The following is a 15,053-nucleotide window of genomic DNA, read 5'->3' as shown; positions in this document are numbered from 1 at the left end:
CCTAATGACATTGATGCATTGAGGGAATTGCCTTAAAGGTGATTTTGAAATCCTAACAGGAAACTAGCTCAAATCATAGGCATGGATAGAAAGGAGAAGTGGTCAAAAAACAGATTTGTGGTATAGTAACAGAAGGAATATAATGAAATGTCAGCAGTAAAAAGTAAGATTTGGGTGAAAGGGAAGTTTTTTTTTTTTTTGAAGAGTAATTTTTTGATTTGTATTGACTTAGTTGTCATAGCTGCAATATTTACCTCTTTTCAATGGCTGGCAGTGGCAGCAATAAATATCCCTCCCCCCATACTATGCACTGGTGTTCACTGGGCACACAATAAACCCCTTGATTGGCGTTTAGATAGTATTTATTTGAATACATGAATTTTGACGCATATCTGGCCAGAACCACACTATTTCTGTTAGGTAGAATAATCAGCCATTCACTGTGGCCTACAGGCAGTGCTGGATCCTGGACAGCAAGGAGCATTCCAGCACTCGGGACCCGACTGCCACTCAGCATCAGGTACTGGCTGGCAGGGGCCTTATGGACCGCAGATGAGTCTTCATTGGGCTGCCAGTTGGACAGCTTTGCTCTAACTATAGGTCAGTATGCTCCCATGGTTTAACAAAGCCACCAAGGCTTTCACAATGTCTGAGCTGTCAGTTATTTACCCTATACCCTTTTAGGCAGTTTCCAGAGTTAAGCTCCTCTCTAAGTTCACTTAGGAGCTAGCAAACATCACGTGTTATTAGCATGAATCAACCAGCAGCGTGACAAAATCAAATCAACTGTCACTGCAGTGGGCTCGATGCAGGGCCGTCAGAGTGAGAAAACAGTTTTAGTAACCTGTAAAACACTTCTTACTGGAGAGCCAATCTTGGATTTGTAGACATCTAGCAATATTCATCCAACAGCTGCTTGAAGCTACTAGATCGAGACTTCTCTAGGTAAGCATTGATCTACATGTCTGACCTGAAAACAGGAAAACAGATAAACTTGGGTGCATAACATGGGTGGGGATTTAGCTAATGGCTGATTCCTTTTTTATTTTCAATTTAATGTTTTCCAAAAAAATCCATGTGCCAATAAGCAGGTCACTGCATGCAAATTAGTGATAGGATTTAAAACTGTATTAAACTGAACTGCTCACTACACGCAACCACAGAAGCTCTGACTTTACATTTCACTGGTCTGAAGCCCACATAAGAAGTTCTAGGCTGCATCATCCCATAGAACAGGGATCTGGAAACTCCGGTCTTTAGGCCAGATACGCCCTAGCCAGTAGTTTGTTCCGGCCTAACACCCCCTGGGGGCTTTAGGAACTACCAGAGCCGCCCCCTTGCTGTTGCTCCCCTATTTACCATGGCCGGCATTGATACTTCCGCCTCTCCAGTAAATAGCGAACGCTCCCTGAAGGTAAACCCCTCTCCTCCGCAATGCATACGGAGAGGGATTTCACTTCAGGAGGCGTTCCCTGGTGGTGGGTGGAGCCATTAGTGCGGGTCCAGCCTAGTGTGCTCCCACCCACCCCATAAATGGCCTAGAGGCCATAAAACTTTGGCGACCCCTACCATTGAAGAACATTACTTCTCCACCCCGTGGGGGGAGGGCGGACCGGCCAGAGCCGCAGACCACCAAAGAATTCTTTGCTAAATAAGAGTGGGCACTTTTCCCAAAGAAAGTGAGGGCACAGCGTTACCACCCGTGCCCACCTCACTACACCCCTGGAGATGCAGATAACATCCAGGAAAGTACTGCTATAGGCATTTGAGGAAAACCATTCATTTTCCAGTGTAGGCACCTCAGGTATTCCTCCACTCTGTTTTATGCAGGGCAGTTGCAGTGGATCTTGATCTAGACTACAGAGGGCAGGATGTTGGCTGTACTGGGGCAACTACCAGGATCATCTTATGACAATCAGTAAACCAAAACAGGACAAAAATGCCATGAAAACCTAGAGCCTCAAGCCAAAGAAATGGGTCAGATGTGTCCTTCCTCCTTGGACACCAGTGTAAAGTTCAGCTTTCTAGCAGAGCTGGAGTTTTGCCAGTCAGGGGAACCAGCCTCTTAGATTGCATTTTGTTGTGCCTAGCTTCCTCCTCCTGCAGATGGCTTACTGGCCCCTGAATGAATGAGAGGATCTGCTTTGGGTCGGGTCATAAATCATGCTCAAAACCACTCTGAAGTCTACAAAGGGGACAACAATGGCTTTTTCTTTAGAATTCTGGCCATTTGTAGTGCTAATGAGCAAGCCATTGTCAAACAAAAGACAGTGAAAGCTGGGCAGTGCCATGGGGACATATTCCAATGCCAAAAAAATAAAAATAAAAAAACAGAATCACTATTTTTCCTACACAAAATTATCACCTCTACCTAACACCAGCAACACATACTGACAGTATGGCTGCTTTGAGCGCACCCTGTTGTAAAAATTAGCAGTAAAGTCCGCTGATGCACGTGGGCCCTGGACCATCCTTAGCCAAATTCTTTAACTTTTTTTCACATTTTTGGTGGTGAAATTTTCAGCTAAAAGTGTGTAATTTACATATTCTGGGGATGGGTGATGGAACCCGTGGCTAAGGCCACACGTCAGATGAATATCGCAGTCGGGCTCGTAGTGGGACAAGAATCTGACATAAATACAGTGGTCTGTCTGAATGAATCCATGATTGGGAATGACTGCTATAGAAGTCAAGGAAGGAGAGCACAGCTGGGTGCCATCCTGCCTCCCCCCCCTTCATAGCATAGAATGGAAGCTGTACGTACAACGCTGGTTTGTTGGAAATTATCATGAAAGATTGTTTCCAGTGAGAAAAATTACGTGAATGTGCACAGCCTTGCCCAAACCCCACCCCATTGCTGGATAAAGCTGTGTGCCCCTCAGACATATTTCAATTGGTTGTTGAGCCTGGCTACAAGGACTGAACAGAACCAGACAGCCTTATAAAACACATAACTCTGTACGGCAGGTTCCATTGTTGTTCTGATAATCATAAAATGACCCAAGCTGCACCAGGCCATAGAATGTTTCAGTTTGTAGATTATGAGCCCCACTGAGGGACAGCTAGTGATATGACTATGGACTTTGAACAACACTGCATAATATGTTGGCGCTATATAAATACTGTGTAATATTAATAACAAAGCAACAGGGCAGAACAAGCCTACATTTATAAGCCCATTGGGTAGCCTTTTTTTTATTTTTAATAAATTCCACTCAGACTATTTACATTGCAGGTATTTGCATTACACACCATACATGAGGCATGGTTTATAGTGTCAGTCCTGGTTACTAATTTACACACAATCCTCCTACAACCATTGCACTGCTTCTACAATCCTCACACGAGGAATTCTCCCTCAGACCACCCAAGCTCCGCCCCTCTCATCCCAGTGCCCGCCCAATATGTGGCGTTCTTAGTCACGTGACCCGAGCCCTTCTCAAGTCCTTGGTTGGGTGGTTGAAGTGCCGCAGGCTCTGCTGATTGGTCAGGACGCTGCTCCGTTATTGGTTGTGGAGCTGCGTCAGGTTTGCGCTGAGCTGCTGAATGAGGGAATGTTGTTTTTCTATTTTTAATTGAAGTTGGGTGAGGAGAGCTGGGCGAGCGGCTGCTGTGAGGAGTCAGGAATGGGGAAGGTGAACGAGACGCTGCTGCCGAGGATACAGGTAAGCCCGTGTATGGGGAGACTACCCGGGGGGGAGGGGGGGAGCGGAGTCCATAACATCACGTGACTCCTGCTTGACAAGTGAGGCAGACAGTCACGTGGTGGCGATTTGTTTACTGCCGCAGATTCCCCCACACGGACATTGCAAATGATTCCTTTGCGGCGATTGTGGTGTTCCTCTGCAAATTCTGCGTGTCATTTTATGGAAATGATGCATCAAAATTTGGAGGGATAAGAAAATGACTGCAGCCTTGTAGCTGTTGCCAATAGCAACCTTTTAGATTTCCCTTTATATAAAATTGTGATTGGTGGTGGTGCACAGTCGCTCCAGTTACGTGCTCCCATTTTCTTTCCCTAATTTTAGGGAATTGGATAGGAGTCTTGTGTTTTTATGATACCTCAGAGATTGTCACCAGGCCAAGTGAACTTTGGGCCAGACAGCAATCACCCGACTGGCACCGGGCACCCTGGGTTGCAAATAATCATACCCCCAGCAGCTCATAGGATGGCACAGAATGTGGACTGGGCACGCTTGTGTGTCCCATGCAAGTAAAGATTGGCAATCACCCTTCTTTTTGTTGTTCTGCAGTATTCTCCCCAATATTATTAATAATAATTTTAAACAGGAATTATATAGCGCCAACATATTACGCAGCGCTGTACATTAAATAGGGGTTTCAAATGACAGACAGATACAGACAGTGACACAGGAGGAGAGGACCCTGCCCCGAAGAGCTTACAATCTAGGATTATGATTGTTGTATTGCAACGCCTTACCAAGGGCCCATACACGTGATACAGAAAAAGCCACATTCAGTACTTCTCTCTGATCCGCAGAGCTGGGGGGAATCTGGAATTGCTGATTTTTGTATTTTTGTAAGTCTGTTTGATGTTGCCCAATTTCCATGGCTCTGGTCCATTTTCATCCTGCCTGAATATAGCAGAGGGTAAACGGGTGAAGACACAATCATGTGCAGAACTGTTTGATTACCATTTAAATCATTATTATAATTACTATTTAAATTCATTCATGTGGCACTGCTTGTTATTTATAATCTTGGGTTTGCTCACACAACCTGTAACTTGTGTTTTAGCCCCAGCACTTGTTATCATTGGTTATACAACACTCACAACAACGTATTATACAACGTATCATCAGGTAAACCCCGACTATTAGCGGCTGTGATATTTCCTGACTGCTGGACCTCAAAGACGCTGAAAAAACATTGACTTGTTTTAGAGGCATGTATTGAACGTTTAGTGATGAATAGTCGCCACATGCAATGGTTGTCTACTACTCAACAACAGTGACGCTTCAAAAATGTTACACAAATGCCGATACAAGACATTTTCTCTGGCATTTCTTTGAAATATTGTGAGTGAATGTTTTCTCAGCTCTAGGCAGCGACTTCTCAGCAGTTAAAGCCATCGATCCCTCTGCAATCCTATTCTAATCAGTCCTACACCCGTCTTCCTTCTGCTTCCTAGCAGGGACTGAACCCCGGATCCTGCCATCGTCTTCTGGTGCACAGCCTGAGATCGGGGGACCTGCAGTGCTGTAAATTTAAAATACAAAGTTCTGTGAGATTAGCACTTTTTTTTTTTTTATCAGGAAAGCGTCTTTTGTGCATGTTTAGTCTTGGGCAGCACAGAAGGGGCTTTCCTGAAATGTAAAAAAAAAGTGCCTATCTCACTCAAGCGCAGTGAAATCAGCAAATCCGAAAAGCCCACAGCCTCCTGAGATACATAAGTAGTTTGCCCTTCAGTCGTCACTGTCGGAATGTGAGGGGTCCACCCCTCCATTTAAAAAAAAAAGTTAAAAATCATTTAAAAAATTTGGTAATAGGTCCACCCTATATTGCCAGGAAAACTATAGCCGCCCATGTAAATCAATCCTTATACCAGGTTGAGACTTGCTTTAGGATTGCTTCTGGATGGATTCCTGCGGCAGGCACTTGGTGACTTGCATTGTAGCTGTTCTTAAAGATCCAGCAGTGTCTGCACTTTTGACAGCTGGCCCAAGTGAGCTGCACTATTACAGCTCACTGCTTTCCCTCTCTGTTCATTCTGTATGGAGCTGCCGCTGGGAGAATCTACGTGTAGCAGTGCCCTGGCACAAGGAAGAGATACTGCAACCTCATGGCCAGTGTCAACATTATAGTCTTTATAGTGTGAACATAGCCTTATAGTTGCCACAACAGCAAAGTGCAGTGATAAAAGCAGCCATTAGTATGGAATGGCCTGTGGCAGCAATACATTGGCAGTTCTCAGCACAGGAAGTGACAGGAGGAAGAATAGGGTGACGGTTCCTTCCATTGACTTTCCTTGGTATTTCTATTTCTAGGTCAGTGACCCTATTGCAGAATACATTTCAGGCAGCAATACCTGTTATCACTGCTTAATAATTATAGCAATTGTTTTCATATCAATAAAGTGATAAGAAAACACCCCAATAAAGCTGTGTTATCAGTATTTCATAAATAGCAGGAACAGCAAAAATAGAGAAGGTGCAGCAGTGTATAGATATGGCTGCACTATGAGGGCTTTATAAATGGATCCTTTTATTAACAAATGTAGAATCTTGTGTGAGTACTGCAGTAGTGCTGGGTAAAAAAAAAAAGTAATTTTTTTAGTAAGTATTGAAAGAGGTATAGAATCTGATGCAAAAATTGCCAGTCCCATTAATATTAAATTGCAAGAAATGAAAGAATGGAAGTCTAAAAGCTCCCCTCATTTAAGGGGGACTTTTTATGGTGGCATATATGATATGAGAATCAACCCCCTTACTACTTAGAGGACCATCATGTTCTGATCTTACTGCCCACTGGTATTGGAATGTGACATATGGGTTGCTGCTCCTGTTTAGGACAGACATGTCTTTTTGAGTTCATATATTGTATTATTATTATTGTTATTGTTTTTTTTTTTTTAACTTCATTATGATAATTCAGAAAATATTTACATTTTTAGTAGGTAGTCCAATATTCTCCCCAGAAATATTTTTAAGCTTGTTGGGTCGATGGGACAGTCAATGTCCATTCAACAATAAGATTACCTTACCTGACTGATCTCACTTTCTTATTTACACCCTTCTGCCCTTGATCTGTCACTGGTGCCCCCATCTTCAGCCTTCCTGATTGGCCAGGCTGGTCTGATGTAACTTCTGTGAATATGACATTTCATCATCCCATCCCCATGGGGAATGTATACCATGCATATAAGAGTCATATTTATCATGTATCTTAGAGTATTTTGTAATCATTACATTGTGTGTCTGATTCTACAGCCTGTGCAATCCCAATCCAACCTGCAAATGATGAATTAATGAATCTTTAATCTGGGCAAAGTTTCATGCAAACTGCTATATTCATCTTAAAATCTTTAAAAAAATCAGTTTATAATTCATTGTGCACCTTCAATATCAGATGCTTTAATTACACGTTTGTCATTGTTGGCGTTCTACAGATTGCTGAATATGTTGGCCGCTTTCCATTGGCAGTGTGATATACTGACAAGAACTCCGGGTGAAACCAAACTTAACACATGAGGTTTCCAGTTTCATAAACACAGTGGAAAATGTATAATATTACAACGGCTTAGTAATTATTTTCTGGATAGATCTTTGAATTTAGTGTATCCAAGGTAAAATTTACTCCAGGCAATAAAAAAGGCATGCAAGATTGTAACTTTACATCCCTTAATACATTATTAGATGTTTTTTAATGCAAGCTGCAGTATAAGAACCTGAATTTTACTTGGTGTTATCCTTTTACAGTTCACCCGCAGTCTGTACTACAAAACAGAAAAAGGGAGAGGGTGTGACAAATAGCACGAGAAGTCATCAGTGCTACAGTGCAAGGAGCCATGCTGAGAGAAGAGAGCAGAGTGACCAAGACATAGGCTCATCAGTGTGCTGCTTCTGTTTTGTTTACTGTCCAGTCACAGGGTTGGAGTGGTTAGGAGTCCTCTAAGTAAAAGGGAAGCTGCAGTAGAAAAAGATCAGGTTCTCTCCTGCTAGACAGAGCTGTGTAAATCATAGGACTGGATAGGCAAACTACTGATCCTATGGTAGGTAAACCATTTTCATATACCCATTCAGTTTGTGGAGCTGCATACCCCATTCTGGGTCAGTGAATCTAAAGGTATTGGAGGCAGCGGATCAGAACGTCAACAATGCAAAAGTTATTTTTTTTTCTCATAAATAGATAAAAAATGGCATCTTGCATATTCTCCCAGTGATCCACTTCCACTTTAAGGACATTTTTTTTATTTTGCAATGTTCAGATGACATTTACTGTGTGCTCTGTTGTTGGGGATCTTTAGACAACATTATGTGCTAATACATCATTTGTTGCAAAACATATCGATAATAATCACAGTGCAGGTGACCACTGCTTGTGGAATTTTTGAGAATAAAACCTGCTATTTTTTTACAACTTTATTGACATTGATTGCAAGAACAAAAGACATTGAACTGAAGCTGTGGAAAATGCTTAGGTTTACTTTTTTTTTCCCTGCCCAAGATATTCTTAGATAAGAAAACTTTCTCTATCTGGCTGACCTGTGCGAAATTACCAGTGCAGAGTTTATAACGTGTGACCAAGTAAGTATACTCCATTGCCTGGAGTGTTTTAAATTTTGTTCAACTCTAATTCATGTGGGGATGACAGATTTTTATATTTACATTCTTGTTAAATATAGAGAAAAAACATAAGTTTCTGCATAACCAGAGTTTTGCAACGTCGTTGTGCCTGTAATGTTATAAAGTACCGTCACCTGGTATTACGTAATGTTATTCAGGGAGGAATGTGTAATAATGTGTAAAAATATGCATCGGTTATTGTGTATGAGAATGTTTTGTCTTTTTTTCTTTCTTTGTGTAATAAACCAAACCGAGTGCAGGAACCTGCAATAGAGTTAGCAGAGTTTAGTTTATTACTCATCATTACTTCTCATACTAGCGGTGATATCTAATCAATTACTACACTTTCTGCATCACCTTTTGACACACACACATTATATATATATAATTTATTTACCCTCAAAATGTTCAAAACTAATGTTTCCACTAAATGAATAAAAATATGCAGTGTATCAGTAACATGGAAGGATATACTAAGGTGTATAAGGAAGGTATCAGTAGTAAAAGATCTCCTCTGCCTGCTCCTTTTACATTAGCATTACACTACTTCTGAATATAAACTAAATTGGCTATTGAGCGCATCAATAATAAGCTTTTATTTGGTGGGTTGTTTCATTTTGTGTTTTATGTTGCTAAATGATATTTGTGTACTGTAATATACATTGTCCCTGATTTATGCAGTGTTGGCAACCTTATAGTCCCCATCCAAGTGCAACATCAACATGAATGCCCACTCCTTGTGACAATAATATATAAAAAATCACTGACAGGAATTTGACTTTACATGATCATGGACAGAAGAGTGGCCAAGTGGCTACAAATTTTGCCCTGTAGCACTGGGGCTCAAGGTTCACGTTCCACAGATACACCATCTGCAGGGGTTTGTATGCTAGGTATTGTGTTTGTATAGGATTCCTCCAAGAGTAGTCATTTTGTGTACATTTATATCTTTGTGACAAGATTTGTCTTTTTTTTTCCTCCAAAGGCCATCATGAATCTGCATGTATCCTAACAGAAATTGACAGAAATAACTGAAAACATGGATACTTTTATTGATGCTTTATGGAGCAATGTATCTGCACCCAATATGACAGATATCACAAATACCACCAATGGCAGTCCCTCAATGTCAATAAACAGACTTTTTCCTGCGCTCTTAGAATGTTTTGGCATCATTCTGTGCGGATATATTGCTGGAAGAGCCAATGTGATAACTCCTACCCAGGCGAAAGGACTAGGCAACTACGTTTCCCGCTTTGCACTTCCAGCTTTGTTGTTTAAAAATATGGTGGTCCTAAACTTCTCTGATGTGGACTGGTCATTCCTCTACAGCATCCTGATAGCCAAAGCCTCGGTCTTTATCATAGTTTGTGTATTAACTTTATTGGTGGCAAATCCACAAACCCGTTTTAGCAAAGCTGGCCTATTTCCCATATTTGCAACTCAGAGCAATGATTTTGCACTTGGTTATCCCATTGGTAAGTAATCCTATATTGTGTATAGTTTGCTTAAAGATTAATTTTAGTCAAATAGCTAAATGTACAGTTGATGTGCACGTATGAACGTATGGAGCATTTTTTTTTTAAATGTAAAGCAAAACCTCTGAAATTGTAGTGTAAGCCAGTTCTGCTCACTCCTCCCAAAAGGGATTCATCTGCCTTTAAGCCTTCTACTCATCGTTGTAAATACAAAGAACGTTTGTAGATGGGGAGGTGTATTATCAATGCTGAGAAGGGGGAGCTGAATTACTGAGGCATTGCTTTCAAGGATGAATTGATCCAAAGCACTTACAGTTACAGAGGTCAGTTAGGGATGTTGCCAAGCTAATTAAATGCTTGTTCATAATATGTTAATACCTAAATGTCCATAAATTGGCTGCTATTGAATGTTCATTTTTACCAAATTTGGTCTCATGCATTTTGTTCCATTTTTTTATATGCAGGCAAACACATGATAACAAGAACTTAATTTGTTTTCAATAGCAACCTCAATAATGTCATGCATTGTGTAAAAGTGGACAGCTTTAGTCTTAACTACCAAACAGGAAGCACCCCACACGGTTCCTGATAATATGATCATCATAACATGATAATCACATGTTATGTTTCCCATTTCTGGGATATTCCCACTTCCTGAATTGATGCCAATCTACAGACCGAGGGTGGGAATTTCTCAGGAATTGGACTTTACAGAAACAAAGTGAGTTTGAGTGAGGTTTTCTTTAGGAGAAGACATACAAATATGATTTTTTTTGGAAAATACATCCAAGGTTCCGGTACCATTAAGGCCAAATTCTATTAATAGCCTAATAAGTGACAACAAAGACAACAAAATTAGATTACCCTTTCCTAACATTTAAACATGGGGTAACCCTTGAAATAAATTTGTGGTCATAAGGAATCCCTGCTATAATTTCTATATCCACATCTCACAGTACGTTAGCTTGTGGTCAGTAGTATAAATGCCTCCTACATTGCTGGCCATTGGGAAGAATGTCACCCTTAAAGATACACAAAATGATCATTGGTTATCACTTAATCTGGCCTGAGAGGTACACATTTCTTATTGCTCAAGGAGCCCCCAAAAACCTCTGGAGGAACCCTAAGATACCACAGAACCCTGGTTTGAGGAGCCCTGTATTGGATGATCATTAATAGTAGGCAGCTAATATGTTACCTGGAAACCATAAGCTATGAAAGCTCAGGGCTGTGTGGATAGCACAGTTAAAAAGACATTATTTTACCCAGATTTATTGTTATTCTTTGAGTAATCAACTTTTTTTTTATTTTTTATTATAGTTGAAGCTTTGTACCAAACGACATATCCTAAATACCTCCAATATATATATCTGGTGGCCCCTGTGTCCCTCATGATGCTCAACCCATTGGGTTTTGTTTTCTGTGAGATCCAGAAATGGAGAGAAAATCCGAGCTCCTCACAAGGCAAATTGAAAATCATAGGACTTGCACTTCTCCGTGTCTTCCAGAACCCCATTGTATTTATGGTATTTGTAGGCATTGCCTTCAACTTTGCACTTGGACAGAAGATTCCAGCTTACTTGGAGAATTTTCTAGATGGGCTAGCTAGCTCTTTCTCGGGCTCCGCTTTATTTTACCTAGGTCTTACAATGGTCGGACAGACTAGCAAACTTAAGAAATCTTCTTTCGTTGCATTGCTTCTACTTATCACTGCAAAGCTGTGAGTATTATTTATGGTCCTTTTGTTTTATCTTTCCGATGATTTAATATTCATTAAATTGTAAAACTCTAATATGTTTGACTAGGCAATTTACACAGAAATGGTAATTTACCATTTTACATGCCCTGCCAAAGCTATATAAAGCACTCTCCCTGTTGTGTGTACTTCAAGCAAAACATTTTCTCTGTTATAATAATGACTGCAGTCCATAGACTTCACAAGAACACCTGGAGTGGATTCTCTTCCAATGATGTATAATGATTCTCTTGATGTTTAATGTCATGGCTCATATGGTCATTTTAATGAGAAGCACAATAAAACTTGACAAAATCATAGAAATCATTTTACCCACAAAAGTACATTGTTTGTTTTTTGTTATTCACATTAACAACCTTTTTCCATCTGAGTGGATTTGTGGAGTTGTTACAATACCAATGTGGCTTTCTTTATATTTGCCTCATAAAAATCATGTTATCTTCATTTTTATGTTATCTGCATGTATACAGTCATTTTGTTTTCCTTCTTCTTTCAGGCTGGTTCTGCCTCTTATCTGCAGGGAAATGGTGGAACTGTTGGACCGGAGTAACTCTGTGGTTAACCATACCAGTTTATCTAACTATGCATTTTTATATGGAGTCTTCCCAGTGGCACCTGGAGTTGCTATATTTGCTAACCAATTCAACTTGGAAGTAGAGATTGTACGTAAAGATAATGATATAATTAGACTTGTAATTATTTACACTCACTATAAAAATGGTATGTAGGGGTGTTTATCTGAAATCATTGTTTCTAAAAATTCTTTTGCACATTATCTGTAATTCTGCTCTTACTTTGGCAGCATTTGGTTATGTTGCTATTGCGATCTGTTTTGATGGATGTCCCTATGTCTTGCTTTTGATCCATTTATTTGGTACAGGAAGGGACAGAACCCTATAAGTGCTATCCAAAAAAAGTCATACAACTTTACAGCACTAATCTGGTAATCTGGTAGTAAGGTAATTTAATAGCACTAAGTATACGGTACTTTAGTGGTAGAATTGTAATTTACTTGTTTTAATGAGGTTAGTGTGAGTACTTGTGGATCTGCCATGCATGGCCCTATTACTTTGTTTCAAGAGCCTTTTGGGGGAAAAAAAAGGAAGGTGTGATAAGTCACAGGATTTTATGTTTAGTTTGTGTGCATTCCTGTTTTAGCTGTTTATGTGTAGCTTTCAGCATTATCTGTTGGACTAAGCAAGGTATACCGGCATTGTTCATAAATTTTCACCCAAAACCCATAAACAATTTAGGCAACAAGTGTTGTACTTTGCAGAAACCTGCCAAAGAGCAAAATAAGGTAAATTAAAAAATAATACATAAAACCTCTATGCATTTCCCTAAAGTGGAAGTAAACCCCAAACTACCCAAAACAATAAAACCACACTAGCCTTCAATCTCGCAAATCATTCTGTCCGTCTGGAGGTTTCTTCCATCGAATGGCATTGTCTTCTGCACGGTGCTGAGGGAGCGCCAGGTGCCCACCATCTCTTCTTCCTGGTTCTTCTTCTAAGATCGGGTGATGTGGATTGGGAAAAAAACTTGCTGATCTCACTATGCATGCGTGATACTGGCAATTTTCCTATTGATGAAAGGGCTCCTTCTGTGCCTCCGGAGATGCATGACGTAGGTATCCTGGGAGGCTCTGAGCTGTCATTAATTCTTAATCTCCTATGCCATAGGTCAGCAAACTGTGGCCTTTAGGCCAGATACAGCCTGGCTGGTAGTTTGATACGACCTGGAGGTAGTTTGTTCCAGCCTAACGCCCCCTGGCCGATCCAGCCTAATCCCGGCCGGAAACCCGCAGCTTCAGAGCCGCGGGTTTTCGGCCAGTTCGGCCAGGGGCTACTAGCCTGGAACAAACTACCAGAGCCAAGGCTGCTGGAGCTCTTGAGCCTCCTCTTGGTGTAGCTTCCCTATTTACCGCGGCCGGCGTTAACACTTCTGCCTCTGGGGTAAATAGGGAACGCCCCCTGAAGGGAAATCCATCTCTGCAATACATGGAGAGGGATTTCCGTTCAGGGGTGTTCGTGGTGGGGGGCGGAGCCTTTAGGGCAGGACTCGAGGGAGAGTCTGGCCTAGTTTGCTCCTGCCCACCCCTAAATTGGCCTAGTGGCCACAAAAGTTTGCCTACCTCTGTCCTAGGCAATTAGGAATTAAAAGCGGTGCTGTACCCCCTTTTTTTTTTTTTTAATTATTATTAAGGATGTTGCACTAAAAAAAAATAACAAACAGAATTTTTACTTTAAATAAAAGGGTTGTCTGCCCTTTTATGTAAAGCGAAAATTCGGAGTTTAGGTATGTTTTAACCTTGTTTTAGGAATGCCTTTCTATGTCTTCAAGCAGCTGCTGTATTTTAGCTGAAAGCTGTACTTGCATGTTGACCCTGTAATATCTGGTAGGGGGTATAATTTGTAAGGTTTATCATTCTCAATCTCTCCCAAAACTCCTGAGACAATTGATATTTGAGTGTTTAAAAAAAAAAGTTTATCAAACTGCTTGATTTTGTGGCTTTTCTGTTGTCTTTTTGTAGTTCTGAGTAGGTTAAGTGCACATTATTTTGTCAAAGGTATCTTTACCCCAGCACAGTGACACAACTATGAGATCAATCTCAAAGTCTTATCCTTTTTGTTCTTCTCCAGATCACATCCGGTATGGTGATCAGCACCTTTGTATCTGCTCCTATTATGTATGTTTCAGCCTGGCTACTGACTATACCTTCAATGGATCCCAAACCTTTAATGTCATCTTTGCAAACTGTCAGCTTTGATGTCAGCATTGTCAGTTTGATTGCCTTGGTGAGTTTACTGTTGATGTTTAGTATAATTTCTTTGAGTGAAGTACGCTGTCTTTTAATAAACAATACTTTGTTATGTAATAATTGTTACAGATTATTTTTATATTATGATTTATTGTGAGGTGACTAGTAAAAGTTTTATCAACTTATTGATTTCAAGCAGAATTCCAAACATAATGCAGAATTTACAGATGACATTTTCAAGTGAGTTCTGTTTTAGCTGGTATAAATGTCTTTTCTAATAATTATTTATTTTTGCTTATACACAATTGTCACATTGCACAACAAAGCGGCCAAGACCCCAATGTCCTATTCAGTTTTGTGTCCTCTGTACATCTGCTTGCCGAGTGGATAAGTCAGTTGCCTGTATTATAATGCAGCCTGGGTAGGCAGAGAGAGTTTCACAGCAAAACAGGAAATGGTGATAACACGGGGTAGAGGTGTGCGAGTCACAAAATTATCTAAGCTAAAATGCGAAAACTTTAGCATCTAAAATATAAATTTACTGTATGTGTATATTGGCTTGTCTGGATGTTTTGCAGTTCTGCTACACATATATATCATGCTAGCTTTTTAAATTGGCAAACCTGGTTTACAGAAGTATGTGAAGCAAAAAAAAAGCTGCCTAAAGTTTTCTAATTTCTTTATTTATTTGTTTATTGAACAGGTATTTTGATACATTTGTATAACCATGGGATACATTTTTGGCAAATGCC

General features: G+C 40.4%; 1 protein-coding gene across 1 annotated transcript in view; it reads left to right on the top strand.

Annotated features, from left to right (window-relative positions):
• The first annotated feature begins 3,435 nt into the window (after positions 1–3,435).
• GPR155 (G protein-coupled receptor 155) overlaps positions 3,436–15,053 on the top strand; it is a 26,411-nt gene continuing 14,793 nt past the window's right edge. Inside the window, exons 1-5 of the mRNA XM_072419098.1 lie at positions 3,436–3,665; positions 9,292–9,784; positions 11,105–11,504; positions 12,037–12,202; positions 14,183–14,338. Of these exons, the coding sequence (XP_072275199.1) occupies positions 9,346–9,784; positions 11,105–11,504; positions 12,037–12,202; positions 14,183–14,338 (1,161 nt within the window). The 5' untranslated portion in view covers positions 3,436–3,665; positions 9,292–9,345. The remainder of the gene's footprint in view (positions 3,666–9,291; positions 9,785–11,104; positions 11,505–12,036; positions 12,203–14,182; positions 14,339–15,053) is intronic.

Source organism: Pyxicephalus adspersus, chromosome 7, assembly GCF_032062135.1.
Source record: "Pyxicephalus adspersus chromosome 7, UCB_Pads_2.0, whole genome shotgun sequence".
NCBI classification, from domain to species: Eukaryota; Metazoa; Chordata; class Amphibia; order Anura; family Pyxicephalidae; genus Pyxicephalus; species Pyxicephalus adspersus.
The sequence above is the reverse complement of the archived record's forward strand: the minus strand, read 5'-3'. Positions and strand labels throughout refer to the sequence as shown.